We start from the raw sequence: 14,614 nt of genomic DNA, 5'->3' as shown, positions 1-14,614 counted from the left end.
CCTTTTGTGTTCCTCAGAAGAAAGTAAATGATTTTTGAGTGAACTAATCCTTTAAAAGTGAATTATTATAGGAGATTTTTTTGGTGAGAAACAGACCACATTTGGAAAGTCATCTTTAAATTGATGAACCTCTGAAATCTCTTTGAAAACCGGTATAACTATGTCCTATTTTCATTTTGGAAAGCTTTCTTCCAGACCTCCAACGGGTTCAGCTCAGTGTCAGGGGCCTGCAGAGCGCGACCTCTTTTTCCCCAAAAACATCAGTGTAGGGTTACGGCTGGGACATTAACCTTGAACCTGACGCGGAAGGCTCATGTCACACTTTATTGATGGAGGTTGTGTGCCTGCTTGACACGCTGGCTCTCCCGTCGTTTCCGCCGTGGCCATCGAGACGGTTTACCGTTTTCTCATGTTATTGGTTGGTCTGCCCGTCTGGCCCGTGTTTTGGGTCTGCATGAGTGATGTCAGGAAGCCAGGAGACGTTCAAAGTACCGCTCTGTCTGTGCACATTTCCCATCAGTGTCACGATGACACCCTGTGCGATCTGCCAGGCTGACAGGCGCACCAAAGAAGGGAGCCCCACATGCTCACATTTACCATCTTGCAGCGGCCATCTGAAAGCACTTAGCAGGCTCTCTCTCTTTGTTTCTCTGGACCCCAGCCATGATGTAATGATTTCTGCGAAAATGTGCTTTAGTTGCATTATCACATGAGATTGTAATGCACCGGGCCGTAACTGATAAATGCTGCTTTGTTCCGTCACATTGTTTTCGTCTTAATGCACATGTTTATGCATTTGAAATGAAAGTAAACCGCTGCTTTTCAAAGCCCAAGATTCCACAAGACCTCCCAGTGTTTTGATTTTATTTTCACAGCCAGTAGATGGAGACTTTGAGTAAAATTATACCACAAAGACAATGTTGATGCACATTTGTGACTGATGGGACGTTGTGTTTTGGAAAAACCAGGCCATATAGGAAAGAAATATCAGGCTGTATATGTTAAGTAATTGTGCATTAATATTTAATAGTGCTTGCTAAAATGGCAACAGCAGATCAAACACTTCTTAATTAGATGAGTCAGCCTCGGACATGGCCTGTCTGTGAGGATCCCAAATATTTATTGTGAGTCACAAATTATCTAAACATCTGCAGAAAACATTATTATTTCTTTGGCCAGCTATCGCAGAGTGTGTTTGCTATTGCTGTCAGGCTTGCATGTCAGCGGTTGGAAAGCTGTTGCTGAATACCACAGTGGATAATACCTAATGAGAACTGGAAGTATTACATTGTACATCATACACAGCGATGATATCGGGGAGTCGAGCTCTGAAACTCAATCTGATAGGTGGAGTCTGTTTCCAAACGTGAACCGAGACCTCTAGAACAGTTTTAGTGCTGATAATTTGGCGAGGCATGACTAAGAGCTCAATTTGTGGTGTGACAAAGGCTCAGAAGTTTGGAAGTGGAACCGTTAAACTCGCGTCCAGTGTGTTTAGCGAGGGGGGGCGGAAAAAGGATTGCGCAGCTGCTTAGTGTCAAGCAAACAGCTTATACGTCTTGGCCGAACTTCAAGAGCTTTGAATAAAGCTGTCGATTACTGTCTGGCATTGATTTAAGACGCCACCTTTTCAAATAGCATTCTGTTTATTATTTCATATTTCAAGATGAAAACAGAGAAATAAAGCTACTTTTCAGGGCTGGAGATGATGCACACGAGGCATGCTAGTAATTAATACTGGCGCATTCCAATCAGAAAACTCACAAGGACAAGAGGTATAGACTAACTGGTCTCTGTTTTTTCATGGTTAGGGTACAGGCCCCGCAGTGACTCACTTTAACCAAAGCCATGCTGCGCTTGTGTGTCTTGGTGGCCACATTTTTGTACCCCCAAATTGCTGTGCACAAGAGAAACCATATGTTCACTGTAAAAGTGGGCCCATTTGAACTGTGCTGTAGACTGGCCATCAGAAGAAACCATTTTAATATGCTCTCAGGGTCGACTTTAAAGAAACACTGTTGCGTTGAGCGCTCTTCATTTGGACACGGCTTTTCCCACAGGCCTCCCCGAGTGAGAGTGCGAGTTGGCATGCGTTTTTGAAGTCATAAAAATACATAATGCAATATCCGCAATGATTTTTGAAAGGAGGTTAGGGTCCTCACCAAATGCATTCCAGCAATGTTCAAACTGATACGGTGTCGAAACACGCTGTAGTCCATTTCCCGCTCGGCTGCCAAAAAGTTTTCCTGAACTTCTCTCTTCTGTTTTTTAAAGCATTGCGTTGTTTTCACCGTGGACACCATCTGATTTATGTCTGACAGGAAAACCACCTTTTTTCTGTGAAGGGGTAAATGTGTGTATTAAATGTTATGACTTCCTTTCTGCGATCCTGACGGTGTGAATTTATGTTTTGTGTTGCAGGAGCGGATTCAATTAAAAAGTACTGGAGCCGGTACTACCAGGGCTCTCAGGGGGTGGTGTTTGTTTTGGACAGTGCTTCATCAGAGGAGGATCTGGAGGTGGCGCGTACGGAGCTCCACTCGGCCCTGCAGCATCCGCAGCTCTGCACGCTTCCCTTCCTCATTCTGGCCAACCACCAGGACAAACCTGCTGCCCGCTCTGTACAAGAGGTAACCCGATAGCAGCTTAACACTTCCCTTCCTCACCCTGGCTAACCGCCAGAACAAACCTGCCGTCCGCTCTGTACAAGCCGTAACTTTACACTCGCTTAATACTCGCCTAATACTTCCCATCGTCATACTGGCCATTACCACTACGACAAGCCTGCCGTTTGCTGTGTATAAGAGCTTTATAACTTCTATCATAATAAACTGGTCATACACTCCGTACAAGAGGGATAGTTTAAAAGGATAGTTCTTCTAAAAATGAACAATATTATTGCTATACTCCAAGACATTAGGTAAAAGGAGATTTATTTTAGAAGAATATGTTTGCACTCTGTCACTGACTAGATATATTTAAAATAAAGTAGGCCACATTTAGATGGTAATATAAGATATTTGGCATTATCAGGACCCACAAATATTCCCCCATTGCATTATTATGCATTATATTCAACATTATATGTAGTACTGACACTAAAACTCTGTAAACTTGAATTTTTGTCTCACAGTAATTTTCATTTTTGGTGAACTATGCACAACACATATTGTCACTATACATGATACGATAATGTTGCATTTTTGTATTGCGATATATTGTTACTCCCTAAATAATAGTATAATAAACTGTGTTTTTTGTTGTTGTTTGTTTTGTTTTTCAGCTCAAAATCACACAAAAACTGATTTTCTCTATAAAAACTGTTAAGGTAGAACCATAGACGGCACATTGAGTATTACAATTTTTCCCATTCTTTTTAATAATCTGTAAGGTGTGGGCACATTAGAGAAATTTTCGCAGACAAAAAAAGATCCGCTGTTTATTGTCAGTTATGTAGCGATATATGAAGCACAGCTCAAATGAAAGTCACTTTCAAACCAAGCAAATTCACATGGCCAATTTGCAAAATCTGCGCAAGGAACTTTTCACCCTCGCGCAAAACTCCCAATCACACAGCTTTATACAACTGAGATACAAAAACTTTATATGACTTAGGAGATATTTATTGTACATTTTAAATGATAATCGCATTAGGCATTGCTCCATTTAGGGAGGTGTCATTGCTCTGCTGCAGTTAATTCTCGCAGGATTCACTTGTTGTTTGCAAACACTGACAGGCCACAAGACATTCTCCCACAGATCTGCAGCACCCAGCTTACCCACTTTCTCAGGCTTTCCTGACAATAAGTCTTTGTATTGTTGGGAGCCCAAAATACTGGTGGTGTGGGGAAACACTACAGCTGTTGTCCCATCTCATAAGAGTGTATTCATTTTACCGATTGCTCTATTTGAGATTCTGTCAAACATTGTTTCAAAAGCAAGTGGCATCAAAATTAAGATGAATTGCTGACCGCTGTTAGTAATAGCAAACAGTTGGAATGTGTGGCATGTCTCTGCTGTCACATTTCTATTTTAATGGTCCCCTTGTCACTTTTATGTTTGGAGGATTGAGTTACTCAGCCTGTGCGTCTTTCCCTGAATGATTTGGTGTCTGTGTGTTATTTGGCTGATACCATGCGTGTTGGTTTGTGTGTTCGTGTGTGAGTGTGCATGTGCACACATCTGCTCCGAGTGGAGCAATCGGTCCGCGGGCTGCAGGGTATCGCCCAATGCACAGAGCGCTAATTAACTGGCTGAGAAGTGGTCCTGAGTGAGCAGTAAATATCTGCCTTTGGAGAATAACACATCCCTGTTCACTGATGTGTGTCAAAACGGGGCTTTTCAGTTGGCAGCGACACTCGCTCTCCTTGCTGGAGATGCAACTTGGGTTACACAAGATCGGACCTGACCAGCTTGTTTTCCATTTAATTGCTCTCAATCGATTTCAAACTGGATCAGATCTCTTGGACCTCCTATGGGCATTTTTTGAAAGAAGAAAAGATCCAGAGTGCAGAAAACAGAAAAGAAGCTGGTCAAATATTTTTTGGTCATTATAAGGGATAAAGTTCCTGCCAGCTTTTTAAAAACCAAATCAGCTGTTAAATTAAATTACATGATATGTGGCAAATTATATCAAGCTGATTTTCCAATCCCTTTTTTAATGTTAATTGACCCTTTGCCGGGAGTTTGATTGACAAACGATCTAACCAATCATAACGCCAATCCGCCATTTTGTGCGACAAAGCAGTCAGGAGTTAGAAGATTAACCTCGGTGGACTTGAACTTGAAGTCCACCGAGGTTAATCTTCATGAGCCGCTTGAGCTGAGGCGCTACAGCGATCCGTCACGACACATTAAAGGTGCCCTCGAATTAAATATTGAGTTTACCTTGGCATAGTTGAATAACAAGAGTTCAGTACATGGAAAAGACATACACGAAAAGTTTCCTGCTAAGTTTCAAACTCCATAGTTTCCTCCTTCTTATATAAATCTCATTTGTTTAAAAGACCTCCGAAGAACAGGCGAATCTCAACATAACACCGACTGTTATGTAACAGTCGGGATCATTAATATGTACGCCCCCAATATTTGCATATGCCAGCTCATGTTCAAGCCATTAGACAAGGGCAGAACATCTGGATGTGCACAGCTGAATATCAGACTAGGTAAGCAAGCAAGAACAATAGCGAAAAATGGCACATGTTAACATCCAAATAAATACCATACTTACGCGATTAGACATGCTGCATGACGATCACTTTGTAAAGATCCATTTTGAGGGTTATATTAAATGTGTGAACTTTGTTTATGCTGTTCAAGGCAAGCGTGAGCTCCGGGGGCGGGGGAGCACGAGAATTAAAGGGGCCGCAACCTTTATATCTTTGCATAGTTAATGATGTCCCAAAATAGGCAGTTAAAAAAAAAAGAATAAAAAAAAAATCTATGGGGTATTTTGAGCTGAAACTTCACAGACACTTTCAGGGGACACCTTAGACTTATATTACATCTTTTAAAAAGACGTTCTAGGGCACCTTTAAAGAGCCACAAAACGGTTTTTATTGTGCGAATATTGTCTGGCCATTCTCCTCTGACCTCTGGCAACAACTAGGCATTTTCACCCACAGAACTTTTGTTTGCTGGATATTTTTGGATATACTCGCGCTGCGTAATCGCTATGGGAACGCCATACCAACGTCGCCATATGAGCAAGTGACCGATTGTGTGAAGCCGAAGCGCACAACTCACAGTAGCACCTGCGCCCCTAGAGTGGAGCTGAGGTCAAGTTCATGGAACTTTACAAATGTGTGTGGTGAGGACCAGCCTGCCGCATCACAAATGTCAGATAGGGAAACCCCTGATATTAAAGCCTAAGAGGCAGCCATACTCCGAGTAGAGTGAGCCCTAACAGCCAATGGTGAAGGCTGTCCAACCGACTCATAAGCAAGTGAGATGGCCTCGACCACCCACTTGCTCATTTTTGGACTATTCTCTGTAAACTCTAGAGATGGTTGTTTGTGAAAATTCCAGTAGATCAACAGTTTCTGAAATACTCAGACCAGCCCGTCTGACACCAGCAAACATGCCACATTCAAAGTCACTTAAATCTTCCCCATTTTGATGCTCAGTAGATTGCCTACATGAATGTGCCTACATGCCTAAATGCATTGAGTTGCTACCATGTTATTGGCTGATTAGATATTTGCGTAAACGAGCAGTGTATGTGTACTTGGGACAATGTTTGCCAGATATGTAGTCCATAAGGCTAAAAGAAATTTACTCTGCACTGCAAAGCAGTCTTGCTGTTAAATGTCTTGAAATACAATCCTCCCTCTATCCCTCATCATCTGCACATGCAAGTCTGTGGAGGTATTTCAGATAGTTTTTCATTTTTGCCAGATATAAATTGCTAAACGTTTCAAATGGTGGTCTGCCTTGCATTCTGGTTTGCATGGAAGTGGCCTCTGAGCCAGCATCAACCTGTTTTGTTTTATATTTCAGGGTGTGAACTGTGATGGATCGTTTGTCTTGCCCTGGATGACCATTTCATAATGCGTTTTATTCCAGTAAACCAAGTAATCCACCTATGTCAAGAGCTTTCACATATTTTATTGCCAGGGACCCCCAAATATTAGGATCCCCTTGTGAGGGACCCCCTTCCTAAAATATGCAGGCAGCTGTATATTTTCATGTATGTAGACTCATTTAAACTGTGTTTAAAATGTCTTGCTATTTATAAAGACAGCGCGTTGTTTGCAAAAATGATGATTTGTTTTATTTTCTCTTTTAATAAAGCCCAAATAAATTATAAATTTTTTATCTGGAAAACTATTTAAATGAAAAGATTTTTTTTTTAAATTAAATTAATAATATTTGTTCAGCTCTTTTAATGATTTATGTAATTTCAAAACTATCAGTTCTAGAAAAATACAACAACATCTCTATTTACAACAAGTAAAATGTTAAAATGTTGCAAGGAATGAAGTATGAAGAACGTCTCGGTTATGTATATAACCTTAGTTCCCTGAATAGGGAACGAGACGCTGCGTAATCGCTATGGGAACGCCTCTGCGTGATGTCGTTGTGAAGCACGTATGAAATCTGTCCAATAGTCATAGGGGGGTGACGTCACTGACCAGGAACCATAAAGCCAGCCCGAAAACACTCTCATTCAGCTTCTCAAAGTCTGAAGCAAGTCGCTCTCGGGCATGCAGGGAGTATGGCAAGGATACGCAGCGTCTCGTTCCCTATTCAGGGAACTAAGGTTATATACATAACCGAGACGTTCCCTTTCAAGGGAACTTGCGCTGCGTAATCGCTATGGGAACGCCATACCAACGTCGCCATATGTGACCGATCGTGTGAAGCCGAAGCGCACAACTCACAGTAGCACCTGCGCCCCTAGAGTGGAGCTGAGGTCAAGTTCATGGAACTTTACAAATGTGTGCGGTGAGGACCAGCCTGCCGCATCACAAATGTCGGATAGGGAAACACCTGATATTAAAGCCTAAGAGGCAGCCATACTCCGAGTAGAGTGAGCCCTAACAGCCAATGGTGAAGGCTGTCCAACCAACTCATAAGCAAGTGAGATGGCCTCGACCACCCACTTGCTCATTCTCTGCTTAGATGCTAGGAGACCTAACCTAGGTGCACCAAAAATATACATCCAGTGCCCGTACTGGACACGGCAGATTAAGCTTTTACTGGTCCGATGACGTAAAGGAGGAGGACAGAAGGCCTGCAGTACAAAAGGTTTCGCAGTATTAGTGAGAACCTTAGGAATGTATACCATTCGAGGCACGATGGAGAAACCGACAGGGCTTAAATGTCTCCAAATCTCTTGAGAGACGAAATGGTTGGAAGAAACACTATATCTAGTGTTAAACTTTTCCGACACTCCTTCGATATGTTCGAAGAGAGCTATAGAAAGGCCTTGAAGGATGACGGCCGAATCCCAGGTCGGAACTCTTGTGCGTACTGCAGGTCTAAGCCTCAAGGTACCACGGAGGAAATGAGTAATAAGCGGGTGTCTCCCCAAGATACCCCACTTAAAGGAGCGTGGTAAGCAGCTAAGGCCGCCACGTACACCTTCAGCGTGGAGGGGGATGACCCTGAAGAAAATCTGACTTGCAGGAACTCCAGTACTGCGCTAACCGGGCAGTTGACTGTATCCTGCTAGTGATTTTCACACCAAGAAGTGAATAATCTCCACTTTTAGTGCATATAGTTTCCTCGTGGAGGGAGCTCTGGAATGGAGTATGGTCTCAACAACCTCAGTTGAGAGACCGGAAACTCTGAGACATGCCCCCTCAGAGGCCATGCCCACAGTCCCTAACTCCGGGCGGGGATGCAGTATTAGACTGCCCGGCTGAGAGAGAAGGTCCTTCCTGACCGGAATCTCCAATGGAGACCCGTCTAGGAGAGAGACCAGGTCCGAGAACCATACTCGGGGCGGCCAGTACGGGGCTACAATATGAGACAGGCCCCGTCCCGGCGAACCCTCTCCACAGCTCCGGGGAGCAGAGCAATCGGGGAAAAAGTGTACAGCGGTAGCCTCAACCACGGCCGTACCATAGCATCCAGCCCAAGAGGTGCTGGGTTTGAAATCGAGAACCACAGTGGAAGTGAATCGTCTCTCGAGATGCAAAGAGATCCACTTGGGCTTAGCCGTAGTTCTCCTTCGTGGTGAAGTCTCATTCCCCAGGCCTCGGCCTCTGCCTCGACAGGATGTCTGCTCCCACATTCAGGTACCCCGGGATATAGACTGCTCTGAAGGAACAGCAGTTTCCCTTGGGACCACAGGAAAATCTGATTCGCCAGTTTGTAAAACGGACCCCCTTGATGAATTATATAAGAGACTACTGATGTGTTGTCTATACTGACAAACACATGTTGGTCTCTGAGGTTTGGAAGGAAGTATTTCAATGCCAGAAATACCGCCATCATTTCCAGGCAATTATGTGCCAAGAGAAATGATGGTCCTGCCATAGACCTCGAATTGAGCGACCACTCATGATCGCCCCCCAACCCGTGAGGGATGCATCTGTCGTTAACGTGACGCGACGACTGAGAGCCCCCAGCACAGGTCCTTGGGATAGGAACCAAGGTTGCTTCCATATGTCTAGAGTACGTAAGCAACGCCGCGTAACTCTGATCATACGAAACGAATTCCCCCTCAGTGAGAATCCCTTGGTTCTAAGCCAACACTGCAGTGGTCTCATGTTCAGCAGGCCAAAAGGTATACCGTTGGACGCTGCTGCCATCAGACCTAACAGTTTCTAAAACTGTTTGACAGTGAGTGACTGGCCTTGCTTTATGTCTGAGACAGTAGTGAGAATTGATGATATACGAGCCGGAGATAGACGGGCTCGCATAGTCAACGAATCCCATACCACACCCAGATAAGTGGTTCTCAAGCTGGAGAAAGCACACTTTCTTTGCATTTAGTCTCAACCCCAACCTACTCATGTGAGCAAGAACAACATCTCGATGTTGAACCATCATTTGCTCTGATTGAGCTAGAATTAACCAACCGTAATGTAGTTGAGAATGCGGATGCCCTGCATACGCAAGGGCGTCAAAGCCGCATCTACACATTTGGTAAAGGTATGGAGTGACAGTGCTAGGCCGAAGGGAAGAACCCGATATTGGAATGCTTCATCCCCCAAAAGCAAACCTCAGGAACTTCCTATGATGCGGAAGGATTGATACATGAAAGTATACGTCTTTTCAGATCTATCGTCACAAACCAGTCCTCGGACCTGATTTGTGACACAATATGTTTTATTGTCAGCATTTTGAACTTGAGCTCTGCTACTGTTCGATATAACTGACGTAGATCTAAAATCGGACGCAATCCTCCTTCTTTCTTTGGCACAATGAAATAACGTCTGTAAAACCAGACCCCCTGAGGGCACCGAAGACAGACGGGCACCGTTAGAGAGGTGAACACCATCTAACTCCGGAGAGGAACACCTTCAGGGGGGGGACTGGCTCCTAATATATTCTTAAGTAGCCAGCACAATGCCCTGAATCGGCGCACCGGCAGGGAACAATTGACTGGGCTACCATGAAAAGTGTGAGTCACACTTGGGTGACTCGCGGAGAGCTACTGCGCCCCGGCGTTGCGGCGGGGTCAGCAGAGCGCCCCTTGGGAACATTACAAATCTAATCAGGGAACCAGCCTCTCGAAGCTGGGCCCTAATATGTATTGTGCAGCCAGCACAATGCCCTGAATCGGCGCACCGGCAGGGAACAATTGGCTTGGCTGCCACAGTGAATGCGAGCCACCCTCGAGTGACTCGCGAGGGATTACTGCACCCCGGCATTGCGGCGGGGTTGGCAGAGCGCCCCTTGAGGGTACCAAAGGCAGATGGGTACCATATAAAGAGGTAAACGCCGTCTGGCTTTGGAGGGAAAACTACACAGGGAACCAGCCTCTCAAGGTTGGGCCCTGGTAAGTTTTGTGCAACCAGCACAATGCTCCGCAGGGGCACCAAAGGACAGACAGGCACCGTATGATGAGGTGAGCACTGTCAGGCTTTGGTTCTGACGAAGTTCTTACAGCAACGACGGTCCTCAGACCCGTCTTGCCTAAAGAATTTCGTCAGCGAGTGTTGCCCCGCCTTCCAACTCCTCGGAGGGGAAATACGGAAAGCAAAGCTCTGTCTGGTGTTGTCTATGCGAGAGGTTCATACATGGCCTCGGCTGCCCCCCAGCAGCCACCATAACCGTGCTTTCTCATACCCACACATTTTTGATGTAAAATATATAGTATGAGAAAAAGTTTATTCCACAACCCCGACACCTCAGTGTGGAGGTAGGAAAAACTGTAAACCTCTCGCGGGAGATTGAAGTGGCGAGTCTTCAGATTCTCCCATAGCCACGCTAACAACATCCAGCTCCTCAGAACTAGACGCCATTAACATGACTGTATCCACCGGAGTGGAAGAAACCGCAAAGCGTGCTTCCTGCCTCCGAAATAGACACTTTTTTTTTATTTATTTTTTTTAGATGCAGCAGATGAAAGCAAAGATAGGGCATGGCCCATCTCAAACCCCTCTGCTACATTGATATGCGAATCCCAAGACCTAAGACGCCGCCCTGCCTCGGCAGAAGAGGGACCAAGCCCTGAGAAACGCGAGCCGAGCCACCCTCCTCAAAGAGAGCTCGGCGGGAGCGCAGCGCTGATCGCAATGCACACAGGCAGCCTCCTCAAGAGCTGCCTGGGCATGCTGCACTCCCAAACAAACAACACACATTCCATGTGTATCAATTCCCGGGATAAACGCGGGATGAATGAACACACTTCCTGAAATGTTGCTCGCTCGCCATAATCACAATATATTAGAACAGACAACAATAAATAGACAGGACAAATCTCACGTAGCACTTGCTGAAGACACAGAAGCTGAATGAGAGTGTTTTCAGGCTGGCTTTATGGTTCCTGGTCAGTGACGTCACCCCCCATGACCGTCTCCCTATTGGACAGATTTCATACGTGCTTCACGACGACATCACGCAGAGGCGTTCCCATAACGATTACGCAGCGCGAGTTCCCTTGAAAGGGAAATATATTTCGCAACTATATGCATGTTTGTTTTTGTATTTCTTGCTGGTAAGAATCATTTTGCATTTGTTTTATCTCAAATTTGTCTTGCAACCCCCTTGGAGTCCCTGAACCCCAGCTTCAAAACCAGTCAAGCAAGGACAGATTGAGGAGATCTAGTGTGACTAATTTCTGTAAGTTGTCCCATGACTGGTTAAATCACCTGATTGTCTTCTTCTGAATCCTATATATCAAGCACAATCATGTTTCTTTGCATGAGGAGATTACAGACTGGTGACAGGACATTAGACAGCTTTGTCTTGTTCTTCATTGGGATTTTTGCTTGCTTGTATTGTATTCTTTCTGTTGACACTTGCACATAAATACTTTGATTTACAGTAGGTTATTGTTATGAGATTAAGTTAAAAAGAAGGACACACGTTCAGCAGATGTGCAGTGATGTGACCATCTGGTCTTCAGCATGAAGTAATATGAACTCATAAGTGAATCATCAGTATAAAAGCAGCACAGACATGTTTTTTATTTTATTTTATTTTATTTTATTCATTGATTTGGATTGAGCAGAATGATTAATCATTTAAAGGCCTTCTGAAGCGAAGCAATGCATTTGTGGAAAAAATATCCATATTTAACAAGTTATGAAGTAAAATATCTAGCTTCCTTCAGTATTCAACGTACGAAAAAAGTGTAAAACTCTTGCAGTTCAAAAACCTTACACTATGTCCTACAACTGACACGATGCCAATTTACATTTTCTTCCTAACTTGAATATGGAATATTGACCAGTTTATCTTGATTTAAATAATGTTTAGCTTTAATCATTTTTAGCCACATTGCACAAGGCCAACTAGTTGACTAATCATTTAGATAACCCAATGACTAGTTAAATTTGAAAATATTTTTACACATCACAAAACAACATATATTGTTGCACCTCTGCAATTCAGAGGCCTGTTTCAAAGAATCAGACAATGAGAAAAAAAGACAGACAAAACATTGTAGGCAATGCGCCTGCAATTACTTTATTACCTCTGTTATTTTTAACAATGCTATCTTATATTTCACGAAAATCACAATCACGAAAACAAAAACAGAATTCAATCTTCGCAACTCTCTCAGCCCCTTAGCTATGAAATGATAATTGCCAGTAGGTGGTAGGGGTGGCACAGACTATTTGACTTGTCCACTTTAATGCTCTGCCATGACGTTTTAAGCTTGACGTCGATTAGTCGCTGACTCACTGATCATGTGATTTTGACACTAAACAACGTGGCCACCTTGCAGAAGACCTTCATACTGTTCTGACTTAATGTTCTATATTTTTTCTAACTGATTGGACTAAACGGTTTTCTTATAAAGTATAAAGTACTAATGCTGTCCTATAGAGGGGGCCACGGGATACAAAATCTTTGAGTCTACTTTTACTCTCCATCGGTTAAAATTTCAATATAAATGCATACTCCGAGTGCGCTCCACAAGTTATGTTTGTTTGTTTGTGATCGACTGGTCGATCTTTATCACTGTTCCAGTAGCTCCCGAAAGTAACAGAAATATGAGTACAAAAGTACATTACATTTCTCCATTGTCTGTACTGCATATTTATTTTTCTGTTATTTTCGGGAGCTATTGGGACAGTGATAAAGGTAAATAGCCCACATCATGCCTGATGGCCATTAACGGCCGTTAACAAGAGGCCAGAGATGCTGAAGATGGACGCAGGCAGAGCAGCCCACTGTTCACGATGCTCAAAATATAGAAAGAAAATATAGATATTGATTTAGGGGTGAGGGGTTATATGAATGTATCTCTGAAAGGAACTTACTGTCTTCAGAAAAGTTTTGATGGCAGTGGCATTTTATTTTCCTCTTACCTCTGAATAAAGTAGCTATTTATAAGCGCAGTGCTGCTTTGTTTACAGCAGTAACCAAGGAAACGCTTTATCACCGCTCTTCCATAAGCGCCACCTGCTGTCAGAGAGTGAATTTGCGTCGCATTCAGCCTGTTTTTGTTTCATGCTTTTTTTGTGTGTAGCATTTCACAAAAATAAAGTCAGACCGTTCTGTTTTTTGCTTTAAACCTTGAAATTAAATCTAATTCAAATCAAATCAGCATCTTTGTTTGGATCGAGATTAAAATGCAGTGGCTAGCCTACCTCTATTTTAAAATAGCTAGATAATTTTTTTTATAATAAAAATAAAAATATCTGCAACCATTGTCGGAATCTGCCAATTTGCTTGTAAAAATAAATAGGCCAAAATAAATCAGAATCTGAATTGGCCATGAAAAAATACTCAATACAATCTGGGCTGTCTTTTTCTATCATTTCTTCAATAGTTAGATCTTGTCTTTCATAAAGGTCGAGGTCAGTGATCTTGGGTTTAAAAAGGTTGGTGACCACTGTTCTAAACTAATGCGCTGCTTCATTGTAATGCGCACACATACAGACAGTGATACAGCTGTTATTTTCAGTGTGCAGACTAGTGTTGTCAAAAGTACCGGTACTTCGGTACCAAGTCGGTACTGAAATTTTGAAAATGTGATGATACCAGCATTTCTGTAGTACCAGTAGTACCGAGAATCCGGGTATATTCGGTACCCACTGATAGGGCTGTGCTAGTATTTACTTGAATATGACACGAGTGAAGCACAAAGCTTTGTTTACAGAAGAAATAACAGGTTAGCAATTAAATGTGACATCGCAGCCATGGAAACATTTTGATTCATGCCGAAAAAGAGAGGTACGTGAGTCCATACATTTAAGCTTCGTATTCTGTTTTCCGAATCGCGATCTAGTCACCTGATTAGCAGAGAATTTAACAATATTCCATTAGTTATTCCACTGAACATGGAATCTGTTTCTTTTCCCAAATCTTCACTCACGCAGGGGATTATAACGTTTCTTTCGTTCGCATTTAGGCCTATTAGGCTATTCGCATTATTTACAGTGGTAAAGTAGAACAAACACCGTAAGACAGAAACCTTTTTGCTTGCACGTCAGTTTCTATTTAACAGAGTTTGTGCTTGTTATTAGACTTTATAAGGCGCGTC

The 14,614-nt window shown here is 43.2% G+C and overlaps 1 protein-coding gene across 4 annotated transcripts in view; it reads left to right on the top strand.

Moving 5' to 3' along the window:
• The window catches only part of arl15b (ADP-ribosylation factor-like 15b), a 58,925-nt gene that overhangs the window by 29,949 nt on the left and 14,362 nt on the right, over positions 1-14,614 (top strand). For 3 of the 4 annotated variants that reach the window (XR_007182394.1, XM_048173784.1, XM_048173768.1), the window contains one exon: positions 2,422-2,630. Coding sequence is in view for 3 of the 4 variants with exons in the window: in XM_048173784.1 (XP_048029741.1) it covers positions 2,422-2,630 (209 nt within the window). In the remaining variant the exon portion in view is untranslated. Of the gene's footprint in view, positions 1-2,421; positions 2,631-6,498; positions 6,885-14,614 lie in introns of those variants that run through there. The other variant, XM_048173794.1, reaches the window with a different exon arrangement.

This window comes from Megalobrama amblycephala, linkage group LG2 (assembly GCF_018812025.1).
Source record: "Megalobrama amblycephala isolate DHTTF-2021 linkage group LG2, ASM1881202v1, whole genome shotgun sequence".
NCBI classification, from domain to species: Eukaryota; Metazoa; Chordata; class Actinopteri; order Cypriniformes; family Xenocyprididae; genus Megalobrama; species Megalobrama amblycephala.
The sequence above is the reverse complement of the archived record's forward strand: the minus strand, read 5'-3'. Positions and strand labels throughout refer to the sequence as shown.